Below are 18396 nucleotides of genomic sequence, written 5' to 3' on the forward strand. Positions count from 1 at the left end.
CTATTTCTACTACTAAGAACATTATGAACTCCAAAAGTGCTGGAAATTATGCACTGAATTTTTTTTACGATTGCTGTCTTATAACTTTAACTCTCATGTTTGTCTCCTCTCCCTACGGAAGAAGCAAAGGAATTTCAAATGGATGAATACTAAAATAGCAAGGTTTCATGTTTAGTGTCGTTTACATCAAAAACATTGGTCATGTACGGATTAAGGCTCATCAAGAGACACAGTGGGTTAGGTATCTTGTTGTAATACAGGTTATTTTCAACAGTAACGTATAATCGACTTTACATATAACTTTAAAAGCCAAAGAGTACCAAAAGAATTGCACAGAGACCACGGTTCCTTTACAGAAGGAAGTCGCCGTTTGTGCAGCATAAATTGGCCGACGTCTGCGGCAAGCGGCACACGCGAGGTCGTGCGATTTGTTAGCATACAGTTTCCAACCTTATGTCAATGCAGTAAGAACTACGACATGTGTTTATGTATTTGGCACCTGTACATGCTGCAGATTAGCCCCCGATTGCTAAGTCAGCTTCTCTTTGTGTCGCTCACGTAACTGCTGAAAGTGTGGCTTGAAACTAGACTATACATATTATGTACACCTACATAAACCTATTTCTTCTTTATTTTATACACAGCTATGTGAATGTAATTGTACATAAAGAACTTAGTGTCACATCATGTATGTAATAACGAGTTCATGGCTGTAATTTAAATTAAGTGAATACTTATGAAATTACTACCTAAGTAAAAGCAGTCAAAGGCAGATACGCCACTTGACTTAAAAATAATATGACGTACCAGTTTAAAAGGTAGTAAATGTCTGTTTTCCTGCCTATTTTTCCATTCAAGCTTTTTGCGTTTGATCGTGATGATTGGCATTATTTTTGGCTCATATTCTTCGTGACAAGTTACCTGTGTCAGTTAAGCCATCTTTGATCACAACAAGAACGCCGATGTCATTTATTATTTTGATCAATCGACAGCACATCACACTTAGTTTTTTGTTGCAAAGTCGCTCTTATTACAAGTACATAAGACCCTAGAGTGTTGAGCTGGATGTGCTTCGTCTGTGGTTCAGTTTGACAGGCCGTCACTCCTCGGTGGATACGAGGCCGCGGAGTCATGCAGATTGAATTACGTTTTTTGTACAAATTAAAGTCCAATTTAGCCTAAATAAGTTCCAATGCCTGGAACCAATAATGTGGGTTTTGGAATTAATGAGATATCAAGATTTAGCTGTCGGTTTAGTCTCTTTTGTTTAAAGTACGAGCAATAAGACATAGAGTTAAAAGTAAAAACTGCGCATCTTATTAACTACAAATGAGTGTAATATTGCGATGACCTAGTCATATCCAAAAGCATTTCAGATATTTTTATTGCCAATTCGTACCTGTTTACATTGTAAAATCACCACAATAATTTGCTTGATAGCCGTCGACTGAATCTGACTACCTACAAATCATATGAATTGCTGATCTTAACTAAGAAGTTAGGTATTTGTTCCACAGTCAACAGTGTTTAAGTCATCATAAGTTATGTTCACGCCTACCTCGTTCTACTATGACATTCAAATGCGGGTATCTTTGTAGGTATCTTGTTAACTTATTAACATCAGTAAGTAGAAATCAAACATAGATTTTACTATTAATTTCGTTCGTACGATTCAGCCAAATGACGTCCACTGCTGGACAAAAGCCTCTCCCAAGGATTTCCATAACGACCGCTCCTGCGTTGCTCACATCCAGGTTCTTCCTGTGACCTTCACCAGATCGTCGGTCCACCTAGTGATTATTGGTTAACAAACCAATATTTTTAGAAAGTGTTAGATTACATAAAATGCACGTTTTGTACCTACATAACATTAGATGGGAGTAAATAGGAACCGGATATTTAGATTGATTAAGATCCATTAAATACGTTAGTGTTAAACCAAACAACTTTCGCTAGAAGTTAGTAATATTCTCACCTCTCTATAAGTACCAATAAACATCATAAAGGTAACGTAAATGTTTTTATTCGTGGAGGAGAGTAGCGGCGTAAACAAAGAAATTAATTAATTTTTTAGCGTTAATAATCGCATCTTAAAACAACTTGAAAAAAATAGGAAATTCGAGTTTTCCATGTTATTTAGAATGAAGAAAGTTAAGATAAAAATGTTTATGTTATGAGAGATAATTTTAAGTTAATACTTACTCAAGGTGTACTTGTAGCGTTACACAGCTATCGGTTCACCTGCTGCAAATAAGTTGGTTTCAAGGTTGGCTCGGCCTCAAACGGTCGTTGTGCTGTTTTTGCGTAGGAAGTCCTAAGATATTAACTGTACGCTATAAAACCTCCCAGGGTATAATTACTCGATACTTTTAAAATGAAAATTTATTACGCTTTTGGTCTAAGAGATTCGTGCTTTTGCTTAAAAAAAACATGTACACCGCCCTTTATAGAAGTAAATGGCATAAATTAAATCAGATTGAATAAGTAATCTTTATCTGAAATAGAGCAATAGAAAAATAGGGTAACGACCATCAATATCAAGCCAAGCGCTGTGACATTTTTATGAAGTTTAAATAGCTCTATTTTGCAAACAAAATGGTGTAGAGTAATTGGTTACAAAAGACTATATATTTCTCACGAACGCAAGACATACTTAAATAAACCTTTAATCAAAAAAACGTTACATCCAAATTAAAGTCGAATCAAGAATACTCGTAATATAACTGATGCAACAGTATTACCGTAGCTGCGTAGTCAAAGTCACTATCCCACGCGGCAAGCATGATTGTTTGAATTTCACCGGCCGAGATTGATTGCACTTGCTTAAATAATAAATGATTATCCAGCCAATATCATTATTAAATCAAATAGACCGATTTATTTGTTGTTCAAGACATCGCACTCGCCAATTACCATGTGATCTATTTCAAATAACGCTCGTGTGGGAAGGTACCTGACTGGTTATAAAATTAGAGAATTGGTCATGCATAGGCCGAGGAGTGGAACTATTTATATAATGAGGTTTTTTTTCTCCATTTCGCACTGAACCATGTTGTGGGGTGAGGCGAAATTACCCGGCGCCTTAGGCTTCTTTTATTGTAGCCTCTTTGGTTTCGCTGCTTACTTTCGTGAGTCACGAGTATAAAATTGTCGCAGTCCCTTATTAGGCACATATTCCACCCATCTGTATGTGTTAGTAATAAATCCGTTTATAGATTTGGCGATACGTTTATGTTTAGATCACATAAAGCTGTTAGGTACTTACCTAGTTGTGATATCATCATCAGGTCATCGAGACACAATAGATATAATCAATTGTTACGCGGTCATATGCGACCGCTTGGGGATTGATGGGTTGGGGCAAGAGCATGACCCTTTCTAAATGACTACAGGCAAATGGAGGATTTGGCCTACACTACCTACGGTGGCTAGACGGGTTGGGGACTAGGGTTGATGTTCGCATATTTGTCCCTTTTACGACATCCGCTTAATTGTAATTAGTCTAAGCTATTTTTGGTATTGAAATGTCTACGGCTGTACCTATTAAAACTGAAACTTCATCTGGCTAGTCTCTAGGGAAATATTCCTGGTTAAATTTATGTTTTATACGACGATATTTAATCTGGAAAGCCCTTAAATCTCTGCGGGCACTCAGGTGTCGACCTAGTCAAATATGTTTTAATATCGCCTTAAAACCGAGATTATCATTTACACTGGCCCTTATTCGTTAATTCTAAAGGGAAAGGTTAATGTAAGTTTAAGAAATATTCTAAAATGGTGTATTTAATCCGATTTATTATTTTATTTTATGGGTACGAGTTTTATCATTCAAGTTTTTGTTATGACCGATTGTATAAGTCAGGTCAGTAATCTTCTTACTGGTTGAGGTCTCGCATTTTATAGAATGCCGTAATAAGCTTATTTTTATACGACACTAGAGGGGATACTGTCATATTAAAATTAAGTCATTAAACTAAATATTTATGGTTCAATTCTTTACAAACTTTAACATAAAACTGAAAAGTTTCTTTAACTACTGGAATATAGTAATATTTTAGATTTTATTCGTACGTTTATGTAAAATATTTATGACAGTTCGCTATATTGACATTCTCAGAATAGGTACCTTATTCATCATAGGTAACATCGATGATTCAACAAGTCATTAGTCTCTTATCGGTTTGTACAATAGCGTCATTTGATGCTTAGCAATGTGCTACACTTAGCACTCCTATTAGACCTTACTCTGCTAACGAGTTCGAAGGATCTGACTCAATCTGTCTCTGTTACTTCTTATGGCTTGAAAGAGGAAGAAATTAATATGAGGTCTACTTTGTCTAGATTTTATTTACTTAAGCAATAGTTTCTCGGAAGCAAGGGATTGTCCGAATAACATTTCTCCATGCGCCGGCGCCGCGCCGTATTAGGACTACGAGGTGAAAGGTCGTAACGTACCGTATCGGCTCATGTTACCATTCTCACTTCCTCTTAGTGCTCATATTTGTTGTTAGTTATGACAACACCAGGACATGGACCACACCATACTTTCTAATTAGTGGGCTTTCAATGGGAATTGTCAACAGTAGTTGGGGTCTTGTCAAATAAGCATGGACAAACATCTTTTGATTATTTCTTCAAACAAATCATAAAACTCAGAAATGTAACTAAGATAATAAAAGCTTGATCGCAAAGAAACCGCAACTGATTTTGGTGATTTAAAAATTGAACAATGGATTGCTCTGAATTTCCGTAAACAACATCAACAAAGGTCGAAGGTGCACGAAGGTCAACAAATAATTGAATAATTTTGTAAAGTCAATTGATCGAATTCACCACGAGGATGGATTGCGTCGTAGCTTCGGGACAGGTTGTTATCTAGGTCACTTCATTTTTTACGGCGCTTAAAGTAAGTAGAACAGGCAAGTGGCCGAAATGTCATTTCCGTTATCTGCTCTTGACAACCAGAAAGAACTTGAACCGCACTATATGTCATTGTTGCCTCAAAATATCGAGGTTAAAATCTAGTACGATTATAGTTCACCTTTCATCAACTCAATTGGGTATCCAATCAGTTAACTATTTATTACTGCATCATTTTAACCAAAGGAATAGTCAGAACCTTCAACAATTGTAGAATAATGCAATATTTTAATTAGACAAATGCAATACCGCGTTCGCAACTTTAACACCGCTACCACGAAAGTTGAGTGAATGGGATATTATCGTCAACGATGGGTTTTTGTTCGGCGCTTTAGGAATGAACAAGCAGGCTGCAGTCTCGTGGTAGAGGTCTAAACGACCTCCATTTGCAGCTCACTGCCAATTTGCCGATCTCACGGGCAGTTCTCCGGTGCCTTGGGAGTTGCAAAAACACTGCTAAATCCAGTTTGTTAATTGTAGATTCCATTTTGTTTTATTTTGAGTCTTGCTGCTTAGGGTTAAGCTTCTGTTGCTTTTTCACTATGTTGAAAATAAACACTAGAATACAATCTCAAAATATGGTAGATTATCATGAGAATAGCTACGGTTCTGATTATTAAAATGTAGAATAATGACTATCAACCTGAACAGACATCAGTTAAAGACCCACAAATGATGAACACGGTTAATACGAACATTAACGCATTTTTCTCGGCGGTGCGCCTCATTACAAAATAAAACGAGCACAGATTCGGATAATAAAGCGACATGAATATCCGAAATGTCCGAAAGTTGGCCCAAAGCCAGCGATTGGATGGGTATTATCAAAACAACGACCACATAATGGAACGCCTTCTAACGGAATGCATTCCACGAAATTTGGAAAGAGTTTTACCGTTAAATTGGAAATGTAATTTAGAGTCTACTTGGGTGTGCTTAGACCACTGTGTACTAACTTCTACTTTTGTGACAAAACATCAAATCAATTAAAATTGAGGTTCAATTCAGGGCTGTTTAAAATCTGATTAAGCATAAAATGACTCTATCTCTAATCTCCACGTCGTCATGTGGTATAATTTCTCATGAATAAAACCGAGACGCGGGACGAATCGGACCTCAGCAGATATTATCATAATCCCGAACAAGATGAATCCTGTTTAACATCGAATGCAGTGCGGTAGCTAGTTAAGATTCCTGCAATATGAGTTCATTCATTGAAGAAATATGTGGACTCACCACCCACAAACAGCTTAATATTTTACCATCGTTATCATAATTGCTATAATTAAACCAAGTAAGAATGAATTAAATTAATTTATTAACGACGTTAATGTGTTATTTTGCATCGGCAACACCTTAATGTCTTAATGAGTTTAATAATGTTTCATAGCTTTGCCTACAAGTGCCTGCTTGGCCTACTATTATGTAAATAATATCACTGGAAATCTCTCAATCTTATCAATAATTAATCAAGAGGTACAGTGCACATTGACACACATTGAGGACTAAAATGATTATTATCTGAAACAAAACATAGCAGTAGCAGTAATTCTTGTGAGGCTAATCCCAGCAAACTAATACATTCGAATTACTCTGCCGATGCCCTAAGTATACTCGTAGTTTCATGGACCTGTTAGACCAAGTGGAAGAGACATCTATACATAATTTTTATAACCCACACCATGCCGAGTCCGCCCATGCTACACCCACCGGTCCACATTCTTCCACATAACGTTTTGACCGCAGATGCGTCGCTTTGAGTTCACCTTGCAAAACCACGCGTTGGTTTATTATATACTAGCTTTCCGCCCGCGGCTTCGCCCGCGTGGAATTTTGTCTGTCACAGAAAAACTTTATCGCGCGCGTCCCTGTTTCAAAAACCGGGATAAATACTATCCTATGTTCTTTCCCGGGACTCAAACTATCTCTATGCCAAATTTCATCAAAATCGGTTGCGAGGTTTAAGCGGGAAAGCGTAACAGACAGACAGACAGACAGACAGACAGACAGACAGACAGACAGACAGACAGACAGACAGAGTTACTTTCGCATTTATAATATTAGTTGGGATACGAGGGGCGGCTGAAAAGTTTTGAGCCTAAGTATCTTCAAGTGTTATTATTGACTCGCACTAAATTTCATTAATTTGCCAATAACCTCCTTAGTATATGTACCAAGTTTCATTTCATTAGCGTCATCACGCTTTTAGTAATTAATCCGTAAACATCATCATGTCTCAGTCATCCGCGCAATGTATGAAATTGAAGTACACAGTTGTCATAAAATTCCTCAAAAAGGGGAACAAAACGCTGACGGTAACATTTGAAGAGATGTCTACAGTTTATGGGGAGTCTGGGCCTTCATTTGCCACCTTGAAAGATTGGATCCGATAGTTCAAGCATGGCAGAGAGTCGCTAAAAGATGACCGCAAGTCAGGGCGGCCAGATTTCGCCATTAACGAATAAAATAATGAAAATTTAAAGAATCTTGCTTTAGAGATCAGCGAATTAAGCTGTGACAGATAGCTGAAGCCATAGGCATTAGCAAGGAACATATCAGCGACATTTTTCATACTCATTTGTACATGAAATAGGGGAGCACGCGATGGGTGCCAAAAATGCTCACGCCGCTCGACAACCAGCGTCGAGTCACAACTTCACAGGAGTTTTAGGACATCTTTGGGCATAACCCTAACAAATTTTTTTCTCACATTGTCACTATTGATAAATAATAGATCCGGCAGTACGATTTAGAGTCAAAATAAGAGTCAATGCAATGGATTCAAAAGGGAACACGCCGCCGCGGAAATTCAAAGTGGAGCGATCGACACCTAAGCTCATAGCCACTTTTTTTGGGATTGTGGAGGAATTTTATTCATTGACTACCTATTTAAAAAAACAACAATAAACGGGTATTATTAAGCTGTACTGCTGATAAGAGTGCGTCAAGTGGTTGTTGAAATATTAAGAGGCAAACTGGCGAAAGGAAATCTGTTATTGCAAGACAATTCGCCCGCGCACACCGCGCATGTTGCAGGGCTTGCCCCGGGTAAAACTGGATTTCAAGAAATTAATCACCCACCACACAGTTTAGTCCGAATCCCTAGCTATTTTGTCTAATTCTCAAATTGGAAAAAAGACCTCCAGGAACGAAGATTTTTGAGTGGCAAAGAAATGAAGGCGGCGTTAAAGGCTCATTTCGAAGGCAAAGATTGCGAATTTTTTTTCAGTGGGTTAAAAGCTCTTTTACACAAATGTAAGAAGTCCGTTGTAGTAGAAGGAGACTAAATAGAAAAATATTTTTTTTATACCTTTCTATCGGCATTTTTAATACCCTAGGCTCAAAACTTTTCAGCCGCCCCTCGTATATGGTTTATTATATGGTTTCATGGAGAAATCGGAGCATCGTCATTTGTAATATCTAAAATAAATAAAACAGAACACTCTTAATATGGCATCATGGTTGATGCAGATTACCGAACACCCGTCAAATGAGATTTAATATCTAAATATTATAGGATCAAAACATAGGATCAAAATGGTTTGAAGGATCTGAGAGATATAGAGAACTGTGTTTTTTGTAGTAAAAGAATTTGTGCATTTGTACTCAGCATGATTTCTATTGATAGGTACAGTAAAAATTTAAGACTTGCAATATTTCTTCTAACTACGAATACGAGTCAAAACAAACTGACAGCGATAATGTTCTTTTCATGTTCTGGATTAATGTTTATTGATCTCTTCTAAAACTAATATAAGATTCATACAAACCGTTCCATCTAAATAAAACAATATATATTAGGAGAATCACTGGTCTTAAGGTGATTCACTGGGGACGGGTTATGAATTAATGTAACATGTAACAAAAACAATCGAACGCCCCGTCCAAAGCTTCTCGTATGAGTCAGATGTACAGATGACACATCCGACTACAATATTTCTGTTGCAAACTCGTCTGTATTACAACTGATTAAGACCCCACAATGTTTACCTTGACGTGCAGCCGCCTGTACTTGCGTCATGATTAGTCTGCCGGCCCCGCGCAGGAGTTCAATTCAATCTAAACAGCGTCACATTATGGTCATGCACAGACTATTGACGTTTCGTCAGACCACAATATTGCAAAAAACCGCAATTTTTTGTAAATAAATAGCTCTGAAGAGTAAATTAGTCAATTTCTTAATTTATGTAGAATATTGTAGAGATTCTTTTGTTTTGTCCGCCATGTCTTTATGAGACTTGCGAAGGGCAGTCTTTTTATCCTTTCACTTTAACAGTTTTTCAAAGTGATAAAAATACCTAATGTCGATCGTTTGCGTTAGCCTAAACTAAGCGTCTATATTAAGTCATATACGAGTATAATTGTTAGGAAAGGTACCAGAAGCTACATACGTATGACGACCGCACATCAACATAATAAATTGGGGCTCTATATTATGTAGTTGTTTTAGAAGTAATTTTGCAAAAAATGTAGAGCCATCAGCACAAACCGTGACGATGATTGACCCCATTAAATTTCCTTAGCACAAGGCATAATTATTTTCTGTTTTTATCCTCAAATATGCATGCTTGATCAGAGAATAAGCAATAAAGATTTTTCAGTTATTGAAAAAGACTAGAATTGTATGATCATAAGCAATTTCTTAATGTAGCAGTTTATTACTCCTCTTTTTTCATAATGTTTAATACTTCAATCCATTATTTCTAAACACTTTATTTTAGTGCACAATGAAATTGTAGGTAACTAAATTGTTGTGTTAGAGATAAAAGTAAAGAACAAAAACCGTCCCACCTATATACAGCCACTATTCTAAGAAAATATTATTCCTGATCCTGACCTTCTCTGGTACACGATGGCATATTAACGTAAACACTGGCATCTTATGTGATTGTAATAGAGGTGACTTTACAATAAAAATGCTTTCAACTACAAAGCTAATATCGTTCAGTTTTCCTTGTTTGTTTCTGGATGCGCACAACATTCCCTACAAGGCAAGCGGTCTGAGCCGGCCCGCCCACGGGGAGCTCAGTAGAATAAACAGCTACCACTACGTCTTAGGTTTCAAGCACACCACAAATAACAATCTGGTTTTTGCTGGACTTTATCGATCTATCATCGATTGGTGTTACCTATCGTACGTTGACTGAGGGCAAAAAATAACCAGTTACGATAATGTAGAACGAATGTAGGTACGTAGCGTGGGAACTACCTACCTATCTATCAACCTTTTGGGATCGAAGCATGCAAAAACTATTTTTACCTGAAACATGGTTTAGTAGAAGGTCAGGTATGCCCTGTTTAAGCCACTTTGACCTTTAGCTTTAGTTACGATGTGTCGAAAACTCAAATCAGTCATGTTCGCCCGGAGCCATGTTAATGGGTTTTAGAAAGGGTAATTATAGACCTGCGCTTGTGTTAGAATCCCAGTACATGTTTCTAAAGTTCTGTTAAAAGCATCTAGAATCTAGAATTCTAGATGACTAAGATCTAAATCAGCCACATAATAGTGTAGTATAAGCCTTACTTCAATACCTCGGTCTTGACGCCGTAATGTGGCGCCAACGGGAGACGGTTATTTATAGTAGGTACTCGAGTGTTCTATTATCTACTTTTATCCTCAATAAACCACCATAAAATTATCCACCCACTTTTAACAGCGATTTGTACCACTTGCTACAACAATCATGATTCACCGATACCTTCAAAGATTATCGCGTCATCGATGCGTTTAAGATAACTCGCAAACTCAACTTATAGAGTATTGAAACATTTCCTTATTGAATTTATAAAAGAACTGATTATGAATTTAATTAAAAATTTGCATTGGACATCAAAAATAACCCGCTGCCATTTTTGTTTATTATAAATTCTAATTTCCTGTGTTGCTTTAACGTCGTATAATTTTATACGAGTAAAGAACAATGCCAATGCACGAAGTAACGACTACCTATACAAATCAAACTTTGTACTCTTTACTTTAGTCCCGATGACTTTGATTTTTGTGAGTCATCAGACAGATTTATTTTCAATAATCAAAATAAGTAGGTAACTGTAGATACAGTATTTTGTACCATAGTACCTAAGGCATTGATGCTACAAAGAATTAAGTTTTGCTGAAGTCGTCCTCCTTAACGGCATTTGAAAATGGGCTCATTGAACGGTTTTTGTCTCTTCATCCTTCATTGTATTTGAAGATGTACCAAGTAGCTGATCCATTTTAAACGGTGTCTGTCTCTCTGTATAATATGAATATAGTCTATTTTGAATAGTGTCTCTCTATCATGTGACTTTTGCTAATGCTGCAGTTCGTCCTTTTTAGCTGTAGCCTGTATACGAATATGGTCTATTTGAACAATGTCTGTCTCTCATGTCACAGACTTTTCCTAATGCTGCAGTTCGTCCTTCTTAACTGTATATACAGTATAAATAAGGGCTATTTTAACAATGTCTCTCATGTCGCAGACCTTTTGCTAATGCTGCAGTTCCTCCTTAACTGTATTTTAACAGTGCATGTGTTTCGTTTCCAGGGCCACCGCCACGGCTGGGGCTGAAGGCGGCGAGCCCCGGGGTTGCCGCGGACGAGGACTGCAACAGCAACACCAGCCTCACCGGCAGTCAGCACTCCGCGCACGATGACCTGGATGCGCACTGCGACAACTCCGGCTATCTCTGGTTCCTTGACTATAAGTAAGTTCATCATCATCATCAGTTAGTTAAGCCACTCGTTAAGTTAGTCTGTCTAGTCATAGAAGTAACTGCTGACCAATGGTTCAGACTTTCCTCAACAGATTTTCCGCATCTATTTAGTTTTAGGTAATACCGAGGTTTTCCTAGGAAGAACGTTTCATCGAAAACTATTTTAGCCTAAATAACTTGCACTGACATCTGCCTACAGTTGCTTGCACCACTTACTCTCATTACTAGCCGATTATAATTTTATCCCGAGCTGGTAATACAGAAAGCTGTTGTAGAGCTGTGAAAATAGCCTTTTTTATGTTACAAGGTGTAAGGTCCCTGCAGGACTCCTTTCAGCAGAAAACCTCAGATATTTAAAACATGTGGTCTTCCTAACGACTTCAAATTTTGTAGTATGTTTGATAGATTTGCTTCAACCTTAATAACCCTGGAAGGTTTCTTTTGAATAAATATAATCTACTATATAAAAATAAGTCGGGTTTTCCTCCCTGACGCTATAACGGCTTCCACGGTTTTGCATTCGTTGGAAAGGTCTCGGGCTCCGTGAGGTTTATAGCAAAGAAAATTCGGGAAAAGGGGGTAAAACAGGATCCACGCGTACGAAGTCGCGGGCGGCCGCTAGTAATATATGAATTTTTATGTTATCTAACTTATTTTTTTCTCTCTCTTTTTCAGCCCAATCTTCAGAGACGGCTCGTGTCACCACACCTCAGTCCTTTCCTCCGTGTCAGCATCGTACAAGGGCATAAGCGACCTGGCCTCGCGCTTCGAGTTCACCTCGCGGTACAACGACATCGCGCGGGACCTAGACGCGAACCTTGCGGAGGCCGACATGGAGAGCTTCAAGACCGAAGACATACACGCACTGCTGATGACCGCCAACCTGCCTCACGACGCCATCATTGACGACAGAACGCATGATGTGAGTTGGTCACGTACTCACGTTACACGTAGACCCCGTAAATATGAAAATGAAGTCTTTTTTTCAATTTTGACCAATATTGATACTTACTCTAAAAGGGCTCTTTTCAAGTCTCCTTATCTTTTGGGGCCTACTAGTGCTTCGACAGAAACGTATGGCAAGTTCTAGGATGATGATATTGTGATGCAACAGCATTGTCAAAGGCCTATGCTGTAGGTACTCAAGATTAGGATGTAGTCTAAAACGAAATGCAATCCCAATTCAGCTGAACCGAGATAAAATATAAAGTATACGGAAATGCTTGATGATGATATCAATTATTCAGGGTAGCCGAAGTAATATTAATATGTTAATACAAAACCAAATTATGTCATTAAATAAGTTAACTACATGCAATATATGGATCTTGCAAAATTGGGTCTCACAGATCAAGGATTGATAAATATGCAACTTACAAAATAAATGCAGTCTTATTAGGTAGTATGTTCAAAATTGGATCAGCCTTGTTACAAAAGGACAAGATCTTAATTAATGTTATGTTTTCTTATCGATTATCTTGTACTTATTTATCTGTTTTACACCTTTATTTCCAATCAAGTCCCAAGGGTCGGATTTCATTCGGCGAGGCTGGTAGCCACCGGAGCATCAACTTTCGTTTTGTAATGTAATCAGTTTCATTCCTGTTATGGTGCTGTGAAGTCGTCAATTTCACCGCAGTAGCCATTTCTTCGAATCATAGAACACCATGATCGATAATATCTGATGAAATGTCATTTCTATGAAACGTTTTGTACATATTGAGAAGTGTTGCATTAGCATAAAATTTATCTCAATAATAATAATGAATAAATATGTATGTAATTATTGTTATGATGTTGTTACTCGTCTTAATACTGATTACATTTTGCCTTTGCTATTCTTTGAGTAGGTATACAGATTTAAAGAGTATATTTACCTACTATTTTAAAACTTCCCATCATCAGCAAGGGAATGTAAGAAAAATTAAACTCAATGCGAGATGTCATCTTATTTTGCTTAATTTCACGCTAATGAAATCCAACCTTCACCCGACGCGTTTGACATTCTTGGCTGCCTTTGTAGATCGTTTCATTAAAATATCCCATTTTATTATGGTGTTGGCAACTAACATTATATTTTTTGTATTTGTTTCTTTATTTTTATTGTATGTATGTTTATTTTCAGTTGTTTAGTAATGAGTCGGTGGATGAGGGTCATTTGTGTGGTGTATTGCAGAGTAACCCCCGGGGCGAGATGTTTGCCAGCATCTCAAGCTCGCTCATGGAAAGATTTCGGTTCGACAGCAGTATCAGTGTCGACAGTAGCTTTCAGGTTCGCCAGAAGCTGTTAAATGTTTCATTTCATAAACAAAACACTCATTAGATCACCGCTGCAGCTATCGGCACGTTCAGTTCAAACGCTATAGATACACAATACGCTGATAAATAAGGCCCAATTTTCTTTATTGGATTACATAAAATAGAAATTCGCTATGATTATTGCGGGTGTAATAGCATGGGTATACTCTATTAGCGCCATCTAGTCTGTAGCCGTTATAACTTCTAAAGTGCTTACGATAGATCACGCCAGATGTCGCTACTTACAAACCCGCCTAGCTATCCAACAAAAATCTTTTCTTGAGTTTTACAGACATTTGAAAATACGAGATATTTTAATTGAAACAAAAACAAACTATTATTTTTATGCTTGATATTTATAAACATTTAATAAAAAACTTAATTAGTTACTCGAGTTGTAAAATTAGTACCTAATTAGGTACTTTGATAATGAGGTGAAAGCCATCTTTAATGATATTGGTGAAAATATACTCAAATGAAATGTGCCTACATAAGTATAACTAAAGTATCTAAGTAAAAAAGGTTGCATTTTGAAACTCTAAGAGCAGTTATATAACGTGTTCAACAAAGAATATTCTCGTACTTAAATGATTTTGATTTGTACGCCAATGGCCGTCACGTTACCTCAATTAACTGTTATTCAGTCTCATGAGGACCCAACCCCACACATGCACATCACATAGAAAGCAGGGCGCCTGGCTCGCATTCACAACTACGCTTCCTACATCGAAAGACCAAGTACTTTGCTCCCACGGGATGTACCAATAGTAAAGATAAAATAGGACCATTTTCAATGTGTGCGTTCGTCCACACTGAATTGCGTCAATCAGTTTCAATATGCTCGTTATTCCCCCGGCCATACAGTCATTCCCTCCTCTCAGCATGCCCTTGTGTGCGTGCGCTATATTTAATTAACCGTATGTGAGGCCGCGCACATATTGCCACCATGTGTGCGTTACAGAGTTACCAATGAAGTCTATCCTGCCGGTCATAAATTCTCAAACTGCGAACACGCTAATCGAAAATTCTGGGGCGTCAATTTCTCAATGTACAAGGGCCTGCAAATAAATTTATAAATGCACAACGCCTCGCCCAACCTTGGCGGTATTAGTACACTCATCATTAATTATTCCCTCATCAGTTTTAATGCTAATTGGCGAAACATTCAAAGCACCTTTATGACTAAACTGTAGTACCGGCGTACTGCGCTTTGATAACAGTCGTGGTGTAGACTCCTTACGGGTAGGTTGACGTAGTGTGAGAATTGCGATTTATTGTATAGTTTGAGGATAGCATGCAGTGGCTAATATTAAAATTAATACGCCCGCTGCCCCAGTCGCGTCCAGGGCTCGCGGGAGTGCTGTGCAGTGTAAACTCTTGCGATGCGTTCAATCACGTGTTCCTTTTCCAGTAAAAGTGACCATTCCACGGACCTAATCGATAGTTGTGTGTGCGTTAGATAACAATTGTGGACCCTACGGTTACAATATTGAATCACTACCAGTGAAATGGCGCGATGCCACAGTGCGGGACGAGCTGGTGATTGATTTAGTGGTTCTAGGAGACAGTGAAAATAAACTGAAAGAATTAAAAATGGGTGTGACCGAGTACGATTGGGACTCTTATAATGGATATTACTCAGTGAGTCACGCGAGTACATATACCATTAATCCTTGAGTTGACGTTGTTATTGCAGGGTGCTACGTCTGATAAAGTTATCAATAATATTATTATGACCATCGGCTTGAAACGTTTATTCATCTTAAGCACGCACATGCCACTCATGTTTGAAATTTTTATCAACGGGTTTCAATAAAACTCTGCAATTACACTTTACATTCTCAATTTTATAATTTATCTACCATAATATTTCGTTTCTTCGTATTTTCTTATCTCATTGTAATTAGGTACATTATTTCCTTTGAACTAACACCATTATGATTAATACTGTTTATTTATGTATCAAATCATTACTTGTTTTACTTTCATTATTGTTTTGCTTATCTACCCTCAATTTGATTATTACCTAGTTGGCTATTTGGCTAATATCTGTCCAAATTCTTCTAACTAAAACCAATAAAAGTATGACACAACAATAAGTACGCAAGTTCATTCTGATGAGTAGTATTTGTGACCTCATTCATAACAGGAAAAGGAATTTAATGATAGATCGCCCGGTGCTTTGTCCTGCTGGAAGGCTCTTCTGGAAGGACTGGTCTTTTGTTCTAAACGTCCTGCCAGAAGATTATCGCAAGTCCTGCCCGCAGTACGCAATTTGTACGTGTTTGCTTGCTGGTCCTTCCAGCAGTACGGTGACCTTCAAATTTGAACTCATCCTCACCAGAAGTAGTAAACACTTGGTTAGTGTTTATTAAATAAAAAGTCATGTCGTAGAATCATTTTGTTTAACCAGTATTTTACTTTTCTTAATATATTATAAACTTGTTTATCTTCTTTCAACTTAACTAATAGGAACTATAATAAGGAACTTTAAATTAATTACTTTGGTACGTCACTTTGTATTAGAAATTACACCTATCACTTACAAATACACTACAAATTAAAAACAAAAACAAGAAATAAATTATAAATGTTTGATTAGGCTGGAATACTTCACATTCATTATAATATTATCGCCAAAATGTTGCCGACTCCACGCCCGGCGCGTCAAAATGTGTCGCGCGAGCGCGAACGCGCTGCCCCCGTGTATACTCGTGCGCCATCGGGCTCCGACTAACGGTTAGTCGCGTTTTTCGATCTTGGGCACTATTGGGTGAAAGAGAGAGAAACACTCTATTTTTTCGTGTAAATTTGAAATTTGTACAATGTATACTTACGAAACTGTGATCTTTTAATTTTGCGTCCTACCGGAAGTACTTTAAGTCCTGCTGGCAGGACTCCGGGCGATCTATCATTAAATGATAACGTAGCTGCTCCGCGTCCGCCATATTGTAAATTATAAAATGGGAATGGGCTCTTCTTTGTTGCTTTCAATTCAATTTTTTGTGCTACTGGTCTATTGTATGTTGTAGTAAAATGCCGAAAACCCTAATCAATAAGCACAAGCGATAAGAGTATTGGGAACTTTTTTATCGATACTGGGATAGCCCAGTTAGATTAGTTGTGTACCTCGCCTAGTTTATTCATGCTTAGTTGCAAGCAGCGGTGCAGTTCCTTAAATTAGACGCGCCATACATCCGCGTCCAGAATTATAACTAAACGTAAATGTTTATACCCAGTGCATGTGTTTCGAAATGTTCTAAGAACGATATAGAAAACGTGCTGCTTCTTACTTTTTGGGCCACTATTTGAATGAGTTAACGTTTTATGTTCAAATTTGTCATGGTTATAAGCAAAAGCGTAACCAGTTGCGCCTAGGATGTGTTTAAGAGAATGGTGCATTGTTCGAGCTTCAACGTCCGTTTTGTGTCTGTAGGGTGAAGAATCTGTCGGTTCGATCAACACGATGTCGATATGCAAGTCGGAGTTGTTGTTCTCTCCGGTGAAGGAGGGGGCACACGGCGTTCACTTCAGTGTGGACAGTCTAGACTGCGAGCTGCCCACGGAGCAGGACCTCATCCTCACCTGCCAGGCCAACAAAGATAACTACACCATCGCCTTCGAGGGCAGCCTCACCACATACTCCGAGGATAGTGAGTGCGTTGAACTAGCCGTCAATCACAAACATGGTAAGTCACCGGCTTCAATAAACAGATTATTATCATGCTACACCGCATAATTAAAGGTGTTACTCATAATCGTGACATTGCTTCCTTTTGAACGAAAATCTATTTAAAAGTTGCAACTTCTAAGGATCTAACTGTTAAGAATTTTATCGCAAAAGCGTAAAGTAAACATCTTTGTTTTCGCCAAGATTATGACTATGTTGACTTAACTTACGAAGATGATTCAGTTTTTCAATTACTCATGATAAGCTCACTACATTCTTGTTAATCATCTATTTCAGACAAATTGGGTAAAGAAAATGTGAACGTAGTATTAGATAATGATGAAAGAACGCGCAGGAACTTAGAGTTATTAGAAAGATGTAAAAAATTAACAAATAAATTAACAACCTCTATGGCTAGAAGCGATTTAGGATTAACTACTTGGAGTAAGCTTAAGAAACAGAGTAGTCAGTCACCCTTAAGGAGGTAAGAATAATTTTACGATGTTATTTTGTTGATTTATTCGCAATTTATTGTATTTACATTATAAGGACATCATTATTAATTATTGATCATTTTAGACATCCATCTGGAAATAATAATGATGACGATACAAATGAAACGACTGATGTAATGAATGAAATGAACAACTCAGTAATAAAAAGCCAAAGTTTGCCAAATCTCTACAGACGAAAACTCATGAGTAGCTCCATAAACTCGAATGTCCTCAGTACCTCTACGGTAAGCAAAATAAGTTATTTGATTTTAAATAATATTTTACGTCTAAACAATAATTATTACAAAAACTTTTTTT

The 18396-nt window shown here is 37.6% G+C and overlaps 1 protein-coding gene across 6 annotated transcripts in view; it reads left to right on the plus strand.

The window, feature by feature from the left end:
* The window catches only part of LOC114363571 (uncharacterized), a 46283-nt gene that overhangs the window by 17623 nt on the left and 10264 nt on the right, over positions 1–18396 (plus strand). For 3 of the 6 annotated variants that reach the window (XM_028319328.1, XM_028319330.1, XM_028319332.1), the window contains exons 2-7: positions 11448–11607; positions 12292–12538; positions 13742–13888; positions 17351–17603; positions 17882–18068; positions 18164–18323. In XM_028319328.1, the coding sequence (XP_028175129.1) occupies positions 11448–11607; positions 12292–12538; positions 13742–13888; positions 17351–17603; positions 17882–18068; positions 18164–18323 (1154 nt within the window). Of the gene's footprint in view, positions 1–11447; positions 11608–12291; positions 12539–13741; positions 13889–15187; positions 15556–17350; positions 17604–17881; positions 18069–18163; positions 18324–18396 lie in introns of those variants that run through there. The other 3 variants (XM_028319329.1, XM_028319331.1, XM_028319333.1) reach the window with 3 other exon arrangements.

Source organism: Ostrinia furnacalis, unplaced genomic scaffold, assembly GCF_004193835.3.
Source record: "Ostrinia furnacalis isolate ACB-3 unplaced genomic scaffold, ASM419383v2 OfSCF7173, whole genome shotgun sequence".
NCBI lineage: Eukaryota > Metazoa > Arthropoda > Insecta > Lepidoptera > Crambidae > Ostrinia > Ostrinia furnacalis.